This window comes from Sciurus vulgaris (genome assembly GCF_902686455.1).
Source record: "Sciurus vulgaris genome assembly, chromosome: 12".
Lineage (NCBI taxonomy): Eukaryota > Metazoa > Chordata > Mammalia > Rodentia > Sciuridae > Sciurus > Sciurus vulgaris.
Genome location: NC_136473.1, coordinates 12,899,343 through 12,914,919, shown reverse-complemented (window position 1 = coordinate 12,914,919; position 15,577 = coordinate 12,899,343). Strand labels below are relative to the sequence as shown.

Genomic DNA, 15,577 nt, shown 5'->3' with positions numbered 1-15,577 from the left:
AAGTTTTAAGGAAGGAAAAGCAAATCATGTCCGTGTTACCTTCCCTCTAGTTTTTGGGGAACAAACTTTGAAATATGAAGTGTTGGGCTGGGGAGATAGCTCAGTCGGTAGAGTGCTTGCCTTGCAAGCACAAGGCCCTGGGTTCGATCCCAAGCACCACAAAAAAAAAAAAAAAAAAAAAAAAAAAAAAAAAAAAAAAAAAAAAGAAATATGAAGAGTTTATAGCCTAAAAAGTCAGTAAAACTAAACAAGACCACAGAAATATCCTTTAAAATTCCACCAACGTCTAAAATCAGAGTTTTCATATTTGGATGAAATTTCTAATTGACTTCCTCACTTAAAATGAACTACTCAGGACTTCAAGATTTATGAGATAAGTACTAAGGTGCCACATAAAGCTGTGAACAAGCTTTGAATGTCTTAAGAATTAAGAAAATGAAAACTTCTTATTTTTGACAATTCAAATCAGACAACAAATGTTGTTTAAATTCATCTTCCATAACTGTAATCATATTATTTTATAAGCAGCTACTTGTTTTATTTCATATTTAAAAAGGAGTTCTGCTAGACAGGGATGAGAGGGAGGCTTTTCACTGAACAACTTTTTTCATTATTTTGATATTTCTTTTCTTAAATATGTTCAGATAATGTATTAAATGAACAAAAAATTTGTTTAAAAAAAATTAGCTTCACTGAATTTGGATACCAAGTACTATCTTTAGCTAATGATCTACAAAGAATATCATAAGCAGATAACCTTCAGTTTTTAAAAGAAAATTATATAAAAGCACATCTGGGCCTTTACCTTAATTAGATTAAAAATTACAACATAACCAGATTTCCCATGATACCATGGTCTTGGATGAAGATAGTCTGAGTATTTGGAAATGTATACACCTATAAAAGTATAAAACATAGATTATTTTACACTTTAAACAGACTCTGTACAGATACAATTTACATGTAGGGCTGTCTTTAAATAATACCTCAAAAAGAACAAATAAAAGTTTATTTTAAAAAATGCTATTTTGATATTGCTTACCTTTTTAAAGAATCACTATTTGTGTATCAAAACTTTAAAGTTAAGAATATGTGTTTGACAACCAATTCTAGTTGGGTACAATAACTAAAATGGGATAAAAAGTATCACATTCTTGGAAAAATCCTAAATGTCTTCTTTGAGATTTCTATGCAATCATTCAATCAAAAGGCCTATGGTAATTTGGCAATCTGACTCTCAAGTTATCCTTTGTGAAAAAATATCAATAGGCACTCTTATTTAATAATACTCACTGAGAGTCTACTACGTGGTAGGTTCTGTGCTAGACAGCAGTGACAAAAAAGTAAGTAAAATAAGGCCCCAGCCTTCAAAGAAGCTTATTCTGTTAGATTGCAAATTCTATCAAGGCAGAGATTATATTTATTGTTTGCCACTGTAGCCACATCACAGTCCTAAATGTGGTAGGTATTCTGTCCCCAGCAGCAGAGAATCATCAAAGGTTTAAGCAACAGATTGCCAGTAAAGAGGGGAGATTAGAAGAACAATTAGAAAGCTCCAGTAATAGCTAAGAGAGAAGGACCCCTATAAGGCTGTAGCAGTGAAAATAAGGAGAAAGGACAGGCTTCAGAGATATTCCTCAATTGAAGCATCTTTTTTGAAATACAAAAGGCAATGAGCGAGAAAGCTTAAGCTACAGTGACAAAGACCAATTAATCTGTGATCAGAAGCTTTGATTCCAGTTATGAAAAAGTTCCTCAAGGGAGAAGAGCAAGCCTGGGTCACAGACACAAAGACCGTACATTCTCATGAAAATATAAGATTAATACACTTCTAAAACTATAAAACACTGTATTAATAGAACACATTACTATTAAACACATAATTATCCAGTTCTATACAAGCCATTAGTTAGGAAACATGAAGGCAGTTGTGTTATTCCATTATCAAACCCTACATGGGTTCAGAAGGATGTGCTCTTCACAGAATAATCCATCTTTTACTTGTACCACTCTACTGAAATCAGCCTCTCAAGCATCAGCAATAAAATCACATGATTGTAGTAAAGCAGGAAAATTTTCATATTTTTTGAGATTGAAGCTGAGGCGCTTATTGTAATTTACTTTCTAATTCTTCAGAAAAGAATGCAAATGAAGCAAATCAAATGATGCAAAATGTTATCTGTTAACCTTGGGTTCTCTAACTTTTCTATATGTTAGAATTTTTGTAATGAAGAGAGTGGGGTTAAAAAAATAGGGGAAAAGAAAAAAAGGCTTTATGTAATGGTACTGGGGTTATAAATTTATCACCCTTATAATATCCTTTAGAAGATATGAGTTGAATGTTTAAATTTTGTTTTACAGTTACTATGTGACCCAGTGATTACACTGCTAGTTACATACCCAAGAGAAATGAAAACATGTCTACAAACTTATACATTAATGTTCATAGCTGCAGAATAGTCATTGCATAACAGCCAAAAAGTGAACACAACCCAAATGCCCATCCATTGATGAATAAAGTGTGGCATACAAATATATAATAGATTAGACCATAAGAAAATAATGATGTACAGAGACTATGATATAGATGAACCTTAAAACTATTATGCTAAGTAAATGAAGTTACTCATAAAAGATACACATCATGTGATTCCAATTACGTCCACATTCAGAAAAGGCAAATCTATGGAGACAGAAAACAGCCTAGTTTTCTAACAGTTGCCTACAGCTGGTGATAGTGGGGAAAGGGAAGTCACTGTTCATTGACATAGGATTTCTTTTTGGGTGACAAAAATGGTCTAAAATTAATGATGTATAATTCTGTGAACAGACTAAACAAACAAAAAAAAAATACAAAACAGCTACACTGAATAGTACACTTTCTAAATGGGTGAATTTTACAGTATTGTGAATTACATCTCAATGCAAGTAATTAAAAAGGGGGTGGATCAGCAAAAATCTAACCATGAAGACCAATAATCCTTCTCAATCCTGATCTCTACATTCTATAGCACCTGACCCTGCAAAACATCCCTCTTCTTGAGATACTTCTTTGTGTGAAGCTCTACTTGCCAATTCTCCACTCAATGGACTACTCTTAATTCTTCCTCATTCAAATGCATTCTATCTCGCCACACCCTGGTCCCATTAATTATCAAAAAGTTTGGTTGTGGGCCATCTATTTCTTCTATACTATCCTAAGTACCCTCAAGACCCAATTCTGATCCTTTCCCAACTATTTTTACCACTTGCAAGTTATGTTTAAGAAACACTTGTGAAAGCTCATTATTTCTCAAATTTAACTCATTAAAGAAGTACTATTCAGTTAATCTTCAAAACTCTATTTTCCAAATGAGAAAACTGAAGACTAAAAAAAAATTCATTGTTAATTATGTTCACCATTACTTATCTCTCTTAACTGATCAGCTTCCCTACCAATCTGCTTCTCTCCTTCTGTGATTCCTTCCTACTAGTAATATCGCTATAGTATACGCTTAAAACTTTATACTTGATTCTTCTCTCTTACTCCTAACATTCCATGGTTGCCAAGTTTGGTCAGTTCTATCTATTCTCCATTCTTATTGCCATTATGATAGTGTAGAAGGGATCCTCATGACAGTGCTAATCTTTGCTAAAAAGAAAAAACAAAAAAAAAAAAAACAAAACAAAAAACAAAAAAATATCCCTTTAAGTTTTAGATTAAAAACTCATTTAAGTTTAAAGTTCTGATTTCTAAAGATTATGATTGGTTTGACACTAATGATACTGGTATTTAATACATGTGTTTTACTGTTACTATGATTCTGTAACTATTATACGTTCTTAACAATTCACATTAATTCAATGGTCAGGAAGTGTAAACACACAAGAAATTCAAATACTTTAGATCAAATTCTCTTTCGAAATAAAATAATAATGATCACTTAAAAATAATAATAAAAGTGTTTTATGAAATTAACTAAACCTTGGGTAGGGATGCAGCTCAGTGGTAGAGCACTTTTGTAGCCCTAGGTTCAATTCCAAGTACCTCAAAACAAAAACCCACAAAACAAAAAACCAGTATGGAAATTAAACAAAACTCGCTTCATTTCGTAAAAATTTTTTCCTTACAGACTTACCTTTGGCTGGATCACCAAGAGTGGTAATAGCACTGCTGCCAACACACAGTCCACGCTGACATACCAATTTTGCCTTTAAACAAAAGATACTACTTTTGCTTATTATCAGTCTTAGGACAGGCAATGAAATAGTGCAATATAATCTACAAGTTTTAAAATAAGTATAGAATCTGTTCACTGCATGTATTCATGGTACAAAGCAAGCTCATGTATAACAACTATATTTTGAGTAATGGTCCAAAGTTTTCCATAAAACTTTACATTGGTGACATTTAACAAAAACATCACCAGCAAAACCAAATTAAACAAGGTCACAATTAAGTACTCCCTTGAAGGTCCCCCTGCCCTAATTACAGTTTTAAATCCACTAAATTTAAAATGTCTGTATTTAGTGTAAGCCCATAACACATCTTATTTTCATTTATATAATGAAGTTAAAAGGGATTAAACCCCTCTAGTAGCTCTATATAACCTTTTATAACACATTACTTATTTTTAAGCAAATCTGCCCTCATTCTTTATAAACCATTAACCCAACCTAAGAATTACTTTGGGAACACTTTCAGATGATAGATCCCTAGTATTGTTAAAATTGTATCTTAGAAGCCATACACATCTTTGGAGACATTCTCTACACTGAGGTTTGTTTCTCCCACAATTTAGATACTGAAAATCAAACATATGTTCAATCTTCAAAGACAGCCTCTAAAAAAAGTATGTAGTAAAAAAAAAAAAAAAAAAAAAATGTAGTAAACAATTATCCATAATGGAAAAGTGTCTGTTCACTCCACTAAAGGGTATTTAATCTGAATTAATTTTTACCATAAGTTTATAAACATCTGTAAGATAAAACTAAAGAGAAACTATAAAAAGTTGTAAAAAACTAAAAATCAAACCTCTTTCATGTTAGCTTTTATTATTATTTACACTGCCAGTGAACTAAGTAATAAAAAATACCAATAAACTGGTCATCTGATAATCTCACAGAACGGAAATCAACATTTAAGACTAATGATGGTTTATATAAAACCACAAAAGTACTTTTCTACAATCTAATTCCCTTACCTGATTTTCAGTTTCAAACAGAAGAAACCCGTAAGTTTCTTGAAGTTCTTCCTGAGTATAATTATTGGCTTGTTTTTGTTCGTAAAAAGTTTTGTACTGTATAAAGAAAGAATAACCAAATGCAATGAATACGCTATTTTCTCCTGCAAATAAATTCTTTAAATGTGTCATCTGAACTCCTCCAGCTGAAAAATTAATTAAATGTACTATTTTTTCTATTCCCTAAAATATAGTATCTTCTAAGTGACTATTTCCAAAGCTCTTTTACCTCATCTGAAAAATGATAGCCAAGAAGTATGAGGCTATAGGCCAAAAATGAGTATTTCTTTTAAATCTAAAATAAAACTCACATAGTGTGCACCAAGTACCTCACCTCATTTAAGAAAATGTCATTTTTCACCAAAGTCACTTGACTGTACTGAAAACCATGCTCAGATGCAGAGTCCAAATAAGAAGTATGTAGAATTGAAATTGCCCTCTGGAAGAGAGAATCTGAACTCAAGGACACTGTCTCAAAGACTGTAAAACACAAATAAAAATAATGTCACTGTTTAAGATAATGAAAGGATAGGGTTACCAGAGGCACAATGAATATCACTCAATGTTATCTATTCTTCTCCCGTATAACTAAGAAATTAATGATGTACTGTAGGTACTATATCTGTACTGTCTTCATGAATTTTAAAAGACCATTCATGTGAGGAAAACAGACTAAATAAATTACAACTGAGGCAAAATTACTATTAATTTAAGAGCTCAGATATAACCTGCCAGACCCCTTAAACCTACTGTTTTAAAGCTCAGCACAATAATGTAACTATAGTTGGACAAAAGCAGATGTTAACTGTCAGGTCAAGGTGGCAGTCAACAATTGCTTAGGTCAATATTTTTTACCTCTTAGGTTTTTATTCCTTTTACCTATGCCACATTCTGATAATCGCTCTTCCCATCCTCTCATCAAATTCTTCATAAGTCTGTTACAATCCTTTTTAAGAGGCCAATTATTGCACACTCACCAAACAATACAAATCATTCTGTCTCTGGGGTCTCCACACCAGCTAAGAGTCATCTGTGGAACTTTAATTCACATGGAATATACTGTAAAAATTTTTTTTCTTTTTACAAGATAAAAGTGTTTAAGTGTTTTTAAGAAACCATACTCATGCACTATCCCGAGACTAATATACTCCTCCCCTGAGAAGTATGTTTCCTAATTGAGAATTACTACCTGAATCCAGTAATTCCCTTGATGATCCTCTGTACCTTTGGATTTTTTCATTTCAACAAGAATTGAGCCTAATAAATACTTATAATATTTAACCATCTGAACTGATTACTCTCGTTTCTATTCTTTTCATTCTCCTTATCAGAGTTGAGGGATTTATAAACTTTTTTTTTATTGATTTGTATATTATTCAAATTATAGTTTCTACAATGAAATGCACCAACACTCTTATTTCCTTCTACACTTCTTTATAAATAAGAATGATTTATACAGCACTGGCAGTTTTGGTCACATAGTATAAATACATTAAAATGGCTTCCCACTTCTAAAAAAACTGCCAATTTCATTAAATTTCAAATGTTAAAGAGAAGCATCTTAATTAAAATTAACTTATGAACAAAATATATAAATTGTTACCTATTACCTAAAACCATACTATGATGAAATGAAAACAAACATTTTAGTAAATTTAATTTTGACTAAACTGTCCCAATGCTTCAAGGTATTTTAAAAATCCTTTTAAGAAACTTTTCAGCTTCAAAATGAAAGACTGCAAACAGAAAGGAAAGAAAAAACAAACAAACCAGGATGAAAACTTTAAGAATTTTCAGAAGTTAGCAAATCTGATCTATATACATTCATTCTAAGCTTTACTTTTGCTCAGTCATTTTCTCCTTCAATACCAGTGCTGTAAAAAAATATGGATATTCTAAGCTGGGATTCATGGCTCTGCTGCTACTTGGAAGGCTGAGGCAAATGGCTTGAGTCCAGGAGTTTGGGGCCAATCAGAGACCCCCATCTCAAAACAACAACAAAAAACCCTGAATGGATTCAAATAGCAAAACGCCAAAGATAATAGTTAAAATTACAGTTTTCTGCCTATTCACTGAGGCCCAATATGTGTGAAACATGTTGTTTATGATGAAAAAGAAAAACAAAAGTAGCTTTGGAAATAAATGTTCTGATTATCAACATCTCCAAATTCTGCAAGACATTAATAGGGAAATAACAGATATTAAATTCAGATATTACTGAATACCATATACATTCCCATTTTTAAGCATCACAATGCATAATACAGTGAAAAACCAAGAACTAGTGCAAATTTTTTTTTTTTTGGGGGGGTGCTGGGGATCAAACCCAGGGCCTTGTGCTTACAAGGCAAGCACTCCATCGACTGAGCTATCTCCCCAGCCCCAGTGCAAATTTTGAAAACAAACTAACTTAACTTTTTAACACATGGCCAAAGAACACTGTTTCACATCAGTATGAGAAATACTGTTCTCAATTAAGCCTTGAATAAAGCTAATGATCTGAAATAAACAAGGAGGAACAAGTATAAAATGACTTATTTTGTGCTTACATATTTTTATTTCTAAAACTATTTACAGCTAAAACTGCTTTCCTTTTTAAGCCAGCATTATCTGAACAGCATCATATTTATGTAAGAAATAATTTTATGGTTAGTAGAAGGAAAACAACAATGTTGGAAAACCATAGTTAATCTTGAATCTTTCACAATTTCATAATAATGACCATGATTACATCCTTAAAAGAGCAAGAGTTTCCTGCTCTGTGAGGTAAGAATTTTACCCAAAAAATTATTGATGCTTTTCTTTACACAATATATTTTCACTTGAGTCTAATCAGTGTACTGAACAATATGAACACTTCACAAATCAATGGCCCTATTTTTGCTGAGCTATATTCATGCTTTATTCAAACATTCAAAATTATAGTATTAAGTAAACAAAGACGGGGCTTTTCTACAAAGAAACCTAAAATAACATTTAAGAAGATAACCAAAAAGTGCCTGTCTGTAAAGTATTCAAAGTATCCTGGAGGGTTTAAGTGAAAATAAAGTGTACACAGAGAAAGGTTAAGTTCAATCACAATGGTTCTGGGAAGTGAATTTTCCTGTAGTACCTGGTTTTGGCACATTTCTGTTATTTGTGTGCTCAGTCTTTAAGTCTGGTTTTGGACACCTCTTTCTAACTTCTAATAGGAGGGATGAGAAAATAATAAACCAACTTCCTATGTACTATATCACAGGTAACTTTTCTACTCTATAACTCTTGGTCTTGGGGGTGTAGCTCAGTGTAAAGTACTTGCCCAGCAAGCATTAGGCCCTGGGTGTGAACTCTAGTACCACATGAAAGGGGAATGGGAAAGGAGGGAAAAGAAAGTCTGGTCTGAAAGCAGATGATGAAATAAACTAATGACAAATTAGACGTCACAGTGATTCTAACAAAAACTAGATTGTAATCTCCCCATAGAAGGTCCACAACCTACATCTGTTAATAATAATGATGCCTATACACCTTACCTATCCTAATGATGCCTATACACCTTACCTATTCTAAGTAAGCCATTTGATAATTGAAGGGAGCAGTTCATTCCTGAATCACTTAATCCCAAAATGTATTATGTCTTTACTTTTTAGATACTAAAAGATAGCTGGTTCAAAATAAATATATTTTTAGTACAATTTGGCAGAATCTTAAAAAAAAAAAAAAAAAAAAAACTGCAATGTGCATACACAAAGACCATTCTGTTTCTAGGAATGTATTTCTAAGAAATACTGGGATAAGTGTACAGGACACACACAAGCATTCCTTGAATGAGCATCCCTAATAGCAAAAACAATGAAGATAACCTAAAACATCAACAGGAATACTCTGCAACTATTAAAAACAAGGTAAACTTGTATATACTGACATACAAAGGTATCTATTATATACAACTGAGAAACAACATGTTACCTGCCACTTTGGCAGAAAAGAAAAAAATATTAAGTAAAATTAGGTGTTTGACAAGTATACAGAAAAAAATATATAAGGATGGGAAAGCAAACAATTAATACTGGTTAAATTAATAGTTACTGAAGTTGGAAAGTGATAAAAGGGGAACCTAAGTTTTTTATCTAACATATATTATTCTAATTTAGGTTGTTCTTACACAAGCATGTATTACTTCTACTATTTCAATTATCTCAATTTTGAAAAAATGAATTATAATTTTGAAGAAAGGCAAACAGAAGAATGTACTTTTTATGATGCAATTCAAAAACCTAGCCACCTATCAATTTTAGGCTAATGATTATGAAAACATTGCAGCTACTGGAAATTATACTTTTTTTAAAAAAGCCTTGTTTTTCATGATATAAATTAAAACTAAAAATGTTATTATTCCACTTAATAATTTACAGCACTTAGGTTAATACCCACTCTTTTCTGCTAGGAACCCTGTCTCGATCTTCTCTAAGAGAGAATGTAGCTGGGAGGATGGTCTTAGTTCCTTTATATTACATATACCCCCAGAATTCTTGATGCGGTCCTGTTCTTTGTTAATGTCATAAATGCTAAAATGAAAAAAGAAAAAAAAAATAATTCATAAAGTAAATGACTCTAAGATATAAACAAATGTTAAACAAGTATCTAATTTACATGAAGAATGATTCTATAGTTAATTTACCTCCTTTGAGAAATCTCTACAGCTAAGTACTAAATTTGTACTATTAAAGCAGTAGCATACTTAGAAATATTTTTCCTCCAAGAGTTTAACTTCTAGTGAAAACTTGTACACAGAAATAGATTCCTGTGCTTTTAGGAATCACTTTTGCCTCAATGAAAAAAAAAATCTTTTTAAATGAAAAGCAGGACATAGAACCACATCTTTATTTGGTTAAAAATAACAAAATCAAGTAGAACACAATGAAAAAAAAATCATTCCCACCCCCCCATCAGTAAATTCATTAAACAAAACTATGAGTGGTATTATGTATCCAGTACTATGACATACCTTTAATTTATCAAGACACATGAGAAATGATCTACTGCAAATAAATAAGTTAAAAGAGCTCAAACTACAAGACACATGCAAAGAAATCAGTACTGTAAATGTGTAGGAGTATCTAGAACATAATAGAGTGAATGCACAGTGGTATAACCAATCTAATGGAGGTAGAGATAAGTCTGAAAAGAGGTCATTAATTCTTGAAATATGAGATATTTAAGTGATAAATCGAAAAGGATGAACTAGTGTGTTATGTTTTCTAGATAGTAGAAATAGTATGATCAAATGCAGAGTTAAAAACATGATACACTAAAGAAACCTCAAGTAGCTTCATATGATTAATGAGGGTGAGAAGAGGAAAAAAAAGAGCAAAGAAAAAGATGTAAGGTTTTCAGTTTTAATCAAGGGCTTTATAGTATTGTGTTCTAAACAATTATTACTTCATGATTTCAATATACTTTACAAAAAGAACAGCATGCACAACATACCTTTTTCCCCAAAGATGTTTAGAATTGTGTGAATATATGGGAGATCTTTTAGAAAAAGTAGCTATGTTGATGATGTCAATTAATTAAGCAAATAAGGATAAATTATCTATGTCAAGAAAGGAAAATTAAATTAGGGATCAGGAGATTCTAGTGTAGGCTTTACCACTAGTTTTCTCTGGACCCTGGTGTGAAAATTATTGTTGGACGACTTTTTAACAATCATGCCCCTCTTTCCTTCCTTTTCCCAAAACTACAATATTTCTAAGGTATGGGTGATCCTATGCTTCAGGAGAGAATTGAGAAAGTTTAATTAAACTAATTATGGTAACTCTATTCCCTTTGGCTAGAGACTGTTTTAAATAAACCAGTAAGTCAATGCTGGCCAATGAGATGTAAATCAACATCTACAGACAGCGTTCTGGGGAAATTCTCTTAAAAAGAGCAAGAGGAAAAGATGCACCCTTCTGGCCTCTACAGTGTAGTCTTAGGACCTTATCTGAAGATGTGCTGCCTTGAACCTCCTGCAACCAATTCAGGACTGATCAGCCAACACACTGAGGACAGAAGGAAACAGATAATAACTTTGATCCTTGATGAAATCTTTTAGTCACTGAATCAACTGTCTGGAGTTGCCCTGTCTCTGGACTTTTTGAAACATTACTGCTTAAACAACTTTAATTTGTGGCTGTAGCGTACTAACTGATGAATTTTTAAAAAGTTATTTATATTCTCTAAGGCCTCATTTAGTTGTAATGACCTTTCCAAGACTCCTTTCAGTTCTAACACTATGACCTATAAACTGCCCTACTGAGGAAGGCTTGTTATGCCGAGACATTATATACTGAGACTAGGTAATTTGATAAATTTTTAAAAATTTGTTGCCAAAAACATAATCTATCCTATTATGTACTTATCAGCAAGGAAGCCGCTGTTATTAATGATAATAATGGTTAACATTTGTTGGGTGCTTGCTATGTGCTACCATCATTTGCCAACCACCTTGAACTTCAGCTGTATCTTCTAGCAAAACCTTGTCTCCCAGTAAAATACACATATACATAGACATTCTATTAATGGAAAACATCTCCCTCACCCACAAAAGTATGCTTCTCTGCCCCATCCCCTCATTGTAAATCACTGTTTTGTTATACCAGTATTCAAAGTTTCACTACTTAAGTGTGTATATTAATCATGGCTGAGTCATTCTGGGTAGTCATGCTCCTTTCTTACATCATGTTTTATTTTTCTGAATTTAAAATGGCCTCTGTTTAAATTTCAGTTATCGATCATTATCTCAATTTGAAAATTTCCCAGAGAACTAAAAATATCCTCTGGATAGAGATGGATCAAGTGTTGTTTTTTTTTTTTTTTTTAGTCTGATTTGAGCAGTTTCCTTTTTCTTAGAAGCATCCTTCATGATCCTTCATGGAGCATTCTGTGCTTCAGCTTCAATCCATGCTTGTATTCTGTGATACTACTGCTCAGCTTTATAACTTTGCTATAAGATGTTAAAGATATAAAAATGAGCTATAGATTCAATATAATACAAGTATGCAGAAACTAATGATCTGATTCCAAAACTTATGTAAGAATCCAAAGGATTCACAATAGCCAGACAATTTTGTAAAAGAACAAATGGCTCACTACCTAATTTCAAGAATTACTACACAAAGTAGGTAGTCAAGATAATACAAGATAATGTGGTAAAAATGTAAAGATAATGCATATGGATTAACATAACAGAAAAGAGTCCAGATACTCATTTTTGGTAATACTGAACCACAAAATTTAAACTGGAAATGGATTGCACATACATTCATAAATGCAAAAACCATAAAGCATCTACCAGAAAAAAAAAAAATCTTTACTCTTGGATACAAAAAGTTTTCACAGGGTGCAAAATTAATGACTATAGAAAAAAAAAAAGACAAATACACTGATCTAATGAAAATTAAAACCTTCTGATCTTCAAAAGAGCATCATTAAGAAACTAATTATCACTAATTATCAGAGAAATGCTAATTAAAACCATGACAAAATAGTATCTGCTGAAATGACCAAAACTAAAAAGAATGAAAATATCAAATGTTGGCAATGAGGGACAAATGGAACAGCAGTTTTTCAATTTTAGACTATTATCAATAATGTTGCTCTGAACTTCATTTGCAATCCTTTTTGTGAACAAACTATGGTACATTCATATACCATAATGCTATCAAGAAACGAAGAAAAAAACTGTCGATAAAAGCACGTCTCAAAAACATTAAACTGAGCAAAAGAATTCAGACACAAAGAGTATACACTACAGAATTCCATTTATACAAAGTTCTTAAACCAGCAAAATTAATCCAAAGAAATAAAAATCCTACCAGTAGCTGCCCAGGGCAAGAGCAGGGATGTGAAGTTGACTGCAACTGGGTAAGCACAAGAAAATTTTCTGGGGTGATGGAAGTGTCCTATAGTTTTACTAGTATGTTATCTACACAGTGCATACACTTACCAAAATTCATTGGTTCACTTTATTGTATGAAAATCATACCTCCACAGTTGAGTCAAAACAAACCCACCCAAGACCAAATCCTACAGATTATGTATTTAGACACAAAGGAAACCCCAAAGTACAGGTTGAACATTTCTAATCTGAAAATCTGGAGAGAATTCTTTAGCCTTATTGTCTAAATCTTGAATTAGAAAATTTTAATAATTCTTTTAATTTTTCTTATTTTCTGAATAAATTCTTTTAAAATTAGAACCTCTTCATCTTTCATAAATGTAATCTCTTCTTTTTAAAGATACAATATTTTGTTGAAGTTTCTTTGGTTTCCTTCAGTAAATCTATTTCTACCAAACTCCTTTTCTTTTCTAATTGTTTATTTCTTATTTGATCTCTTTTGTTAGAAATTCTATTGAAGGGCTGATAATCTTGGCTATACATTTCTCTTTAGATGTGAGGCATTAAAAGCTGCCTCAAAGTTGTAGTGCAGGACAGTGCTTCTTGATCAAAATCTCTTACCTCCAGGTGATCTGATGGGAACCTAGTTGTTGAATCCGATGAATTTCTACAGTCCACAGCTGTTAAATATTTTGCCATGAGCTGGTCAGTTTCCACAAAAAATAATCTTTAATATTCTGTTTAGGGGCACATGAGCTTGACTATTAGTTCTGGGAGCCAAGCAGCAAAAGACAGCTGTGGATTTTACTGTTCAGCACAGAGATTTTCACTTATTCCTAAGTATCATTTAGAAGATTCACCTCCACCTCAGGGATTGAAAGCCTGAGGGTCAATCTTCTGTCTTTAGTCAGTATGGAGAAGTGTTTGTCTGGGTGTATGACAGTGGAGAAAGGGATCTAGGTCATCAATGTTACTAAAGACCAAGAACCAACCCTTCTATTTCCACCCCTGTATTCTTGCCTTGAAAAGTATTCAGTGCCTCTAACTCTTGAGCCTTTTCCCGATTCTACAGTTAGATTTAGCTTGTTTCCTGTTGGCATACCTCTCTTTAGTTTTTCCATTCTCTAATCCTTCAATCATATAATACTTTCCCAGTTCTCCCCCTAGTTTTGCAACTACTGATTTCACTTGTCTTTTCCTCACTCTTCCTCTTGGATTTATGTGCATTTATATATTTATTCTTTTACTATAATCAGAGAAGAATTTCTGAAGGGGTGTATAATTAGACATGTCAAACCAGAAGTGCCTAGTTAACCCGTCTTAATTTTTTGAATTAAAAAGTATAGGAGCCTAGGGATGTAGCTCAGTGTAAAGCACTTGCTTAGTATGTTCAATCCTCAATTGAACATATTCATATAACATACACATACGTACACATCAGTTACTATGGTAATTATTATTTTGTTAATTTATTTCAACTTATTTTCTTATTTATCTACCATAGCCCTAGTTACACACCAAATCTTTAACATATTGTATTAATTTTAAATGAATTAAAATGTATTACATATGTAATCAAAAACTATTTACTCAAAAAATAAAATATTGGGGGGCTGGGGAGATAGCTCAGTTGGTAGAGTGCTTGCCTTGCAAGCACAAGGCCCTGGGTTCGATCCCCAGCACCCAAAAAAAATAAATAAAATAAAATATTATTAATCTAAAGTAGATCTTCAATGATAGTCTCTCAAAGTACATTGCCCTTTTCATAGTATTTACCATAATCTATAATGCTATGGTTTGATCTGTAATGTCCCTGGAAAAGCACATGTGTTAGGCAATGCAGTAACGCTCAGAGGTGAGATGATAAGATTATAAGAGCTGTAATCTGAATGGACTATTGGGTAGTAACTATGGGCAGGTGGAGCATGGCTGAAGGAAGCAGATCAATAAGGGTATGTCCTTGGATCATATTTTGTCTCTGCTTCTGGTGCACATGCACAGTCTCCTTCCCTCCCTCTCTCTCAGCGTCCTGGCTGCCATGAGCTGACAGTTTTCCTTACCCACACTCTTCCACCAGGATAGTCTGCATCACCTCAGGGACTGAACATCTGAAATCTTGAGACCAAAATAAACTTTTGTTCTCTAAGTTGTTGTTGTCAGGTATTATGGTCACTATAATAAAAAACGGCTTGGTACTTATAAACAACTAATGTCTTTCTCCTTACAAATGAAACCCTGTGACAACAAAAATCATGTATGTTTTGTTTGCCATTGATTATTTAGTATTTAGCAAAATGCTAGCACATAATGGGTGTTTAATAAATATGTATTTGGTAACTGAATGAAAGAATAATGTATATGCTAAATAATCTGTTCTAAAACTCAGAAATAAAATGTTCCAATTATTTTCACAAAGTAGTCAAATTCTAATACCAAAACCTGACAAACAAAACATTCTCGGAATAAAAGAAATGGTTCACAATAGTAAATCCAT

The 15,577-nt window shown here is 32.5% G+C and overlaps 1 protein-coding gene across 8 annotated transcripts in view; it reads right to left on the bottom strand.

Annotated features, from left to right (window-relative positions):
* Positions 1-15,577, bottom strand: part of TASOR2 (transcription activation suppressor family member 2) — a 66,089-nt gene that overhangs the window by 38,148 nt on the left and 12,364 nt on the right. For 3 of the 8 annotated variants that reach the window (XM_079107541.1, XM_079107543.1, XM_079107545.1), the window contains 5 exons: positions 9,636-9,769; positions 5,557-5,702; positions 5,184-5,279; positions 4,119-4,191; positions 806-897 (listed from right to left, as the gene is read on the bottom strand). The exons of 1 other annotated variant lie outside the window; for it this stretch is intronic. In XM_079107541.1, the coding sequence (XP_078963667.1) occupies positions 806-897; positions 4,119-4,191; positions 5,184-5,279; positions 5,557-5,702; positions 9,636-9,769 (541 nt within the window). Of the gene's footprint in view, positions 1-805; positions 898-4,118; positions 4,208-5,183; positions 5,280-5,556; positions 5,703-9,635; positions 9,770-15,577 lie in introns of those variants that run through there. 4 more of the 8 variants (XM_079107542.1, XM_079107544.1, XM_079107546.1 and 1 more) reach the window with 4 other exon arrangements.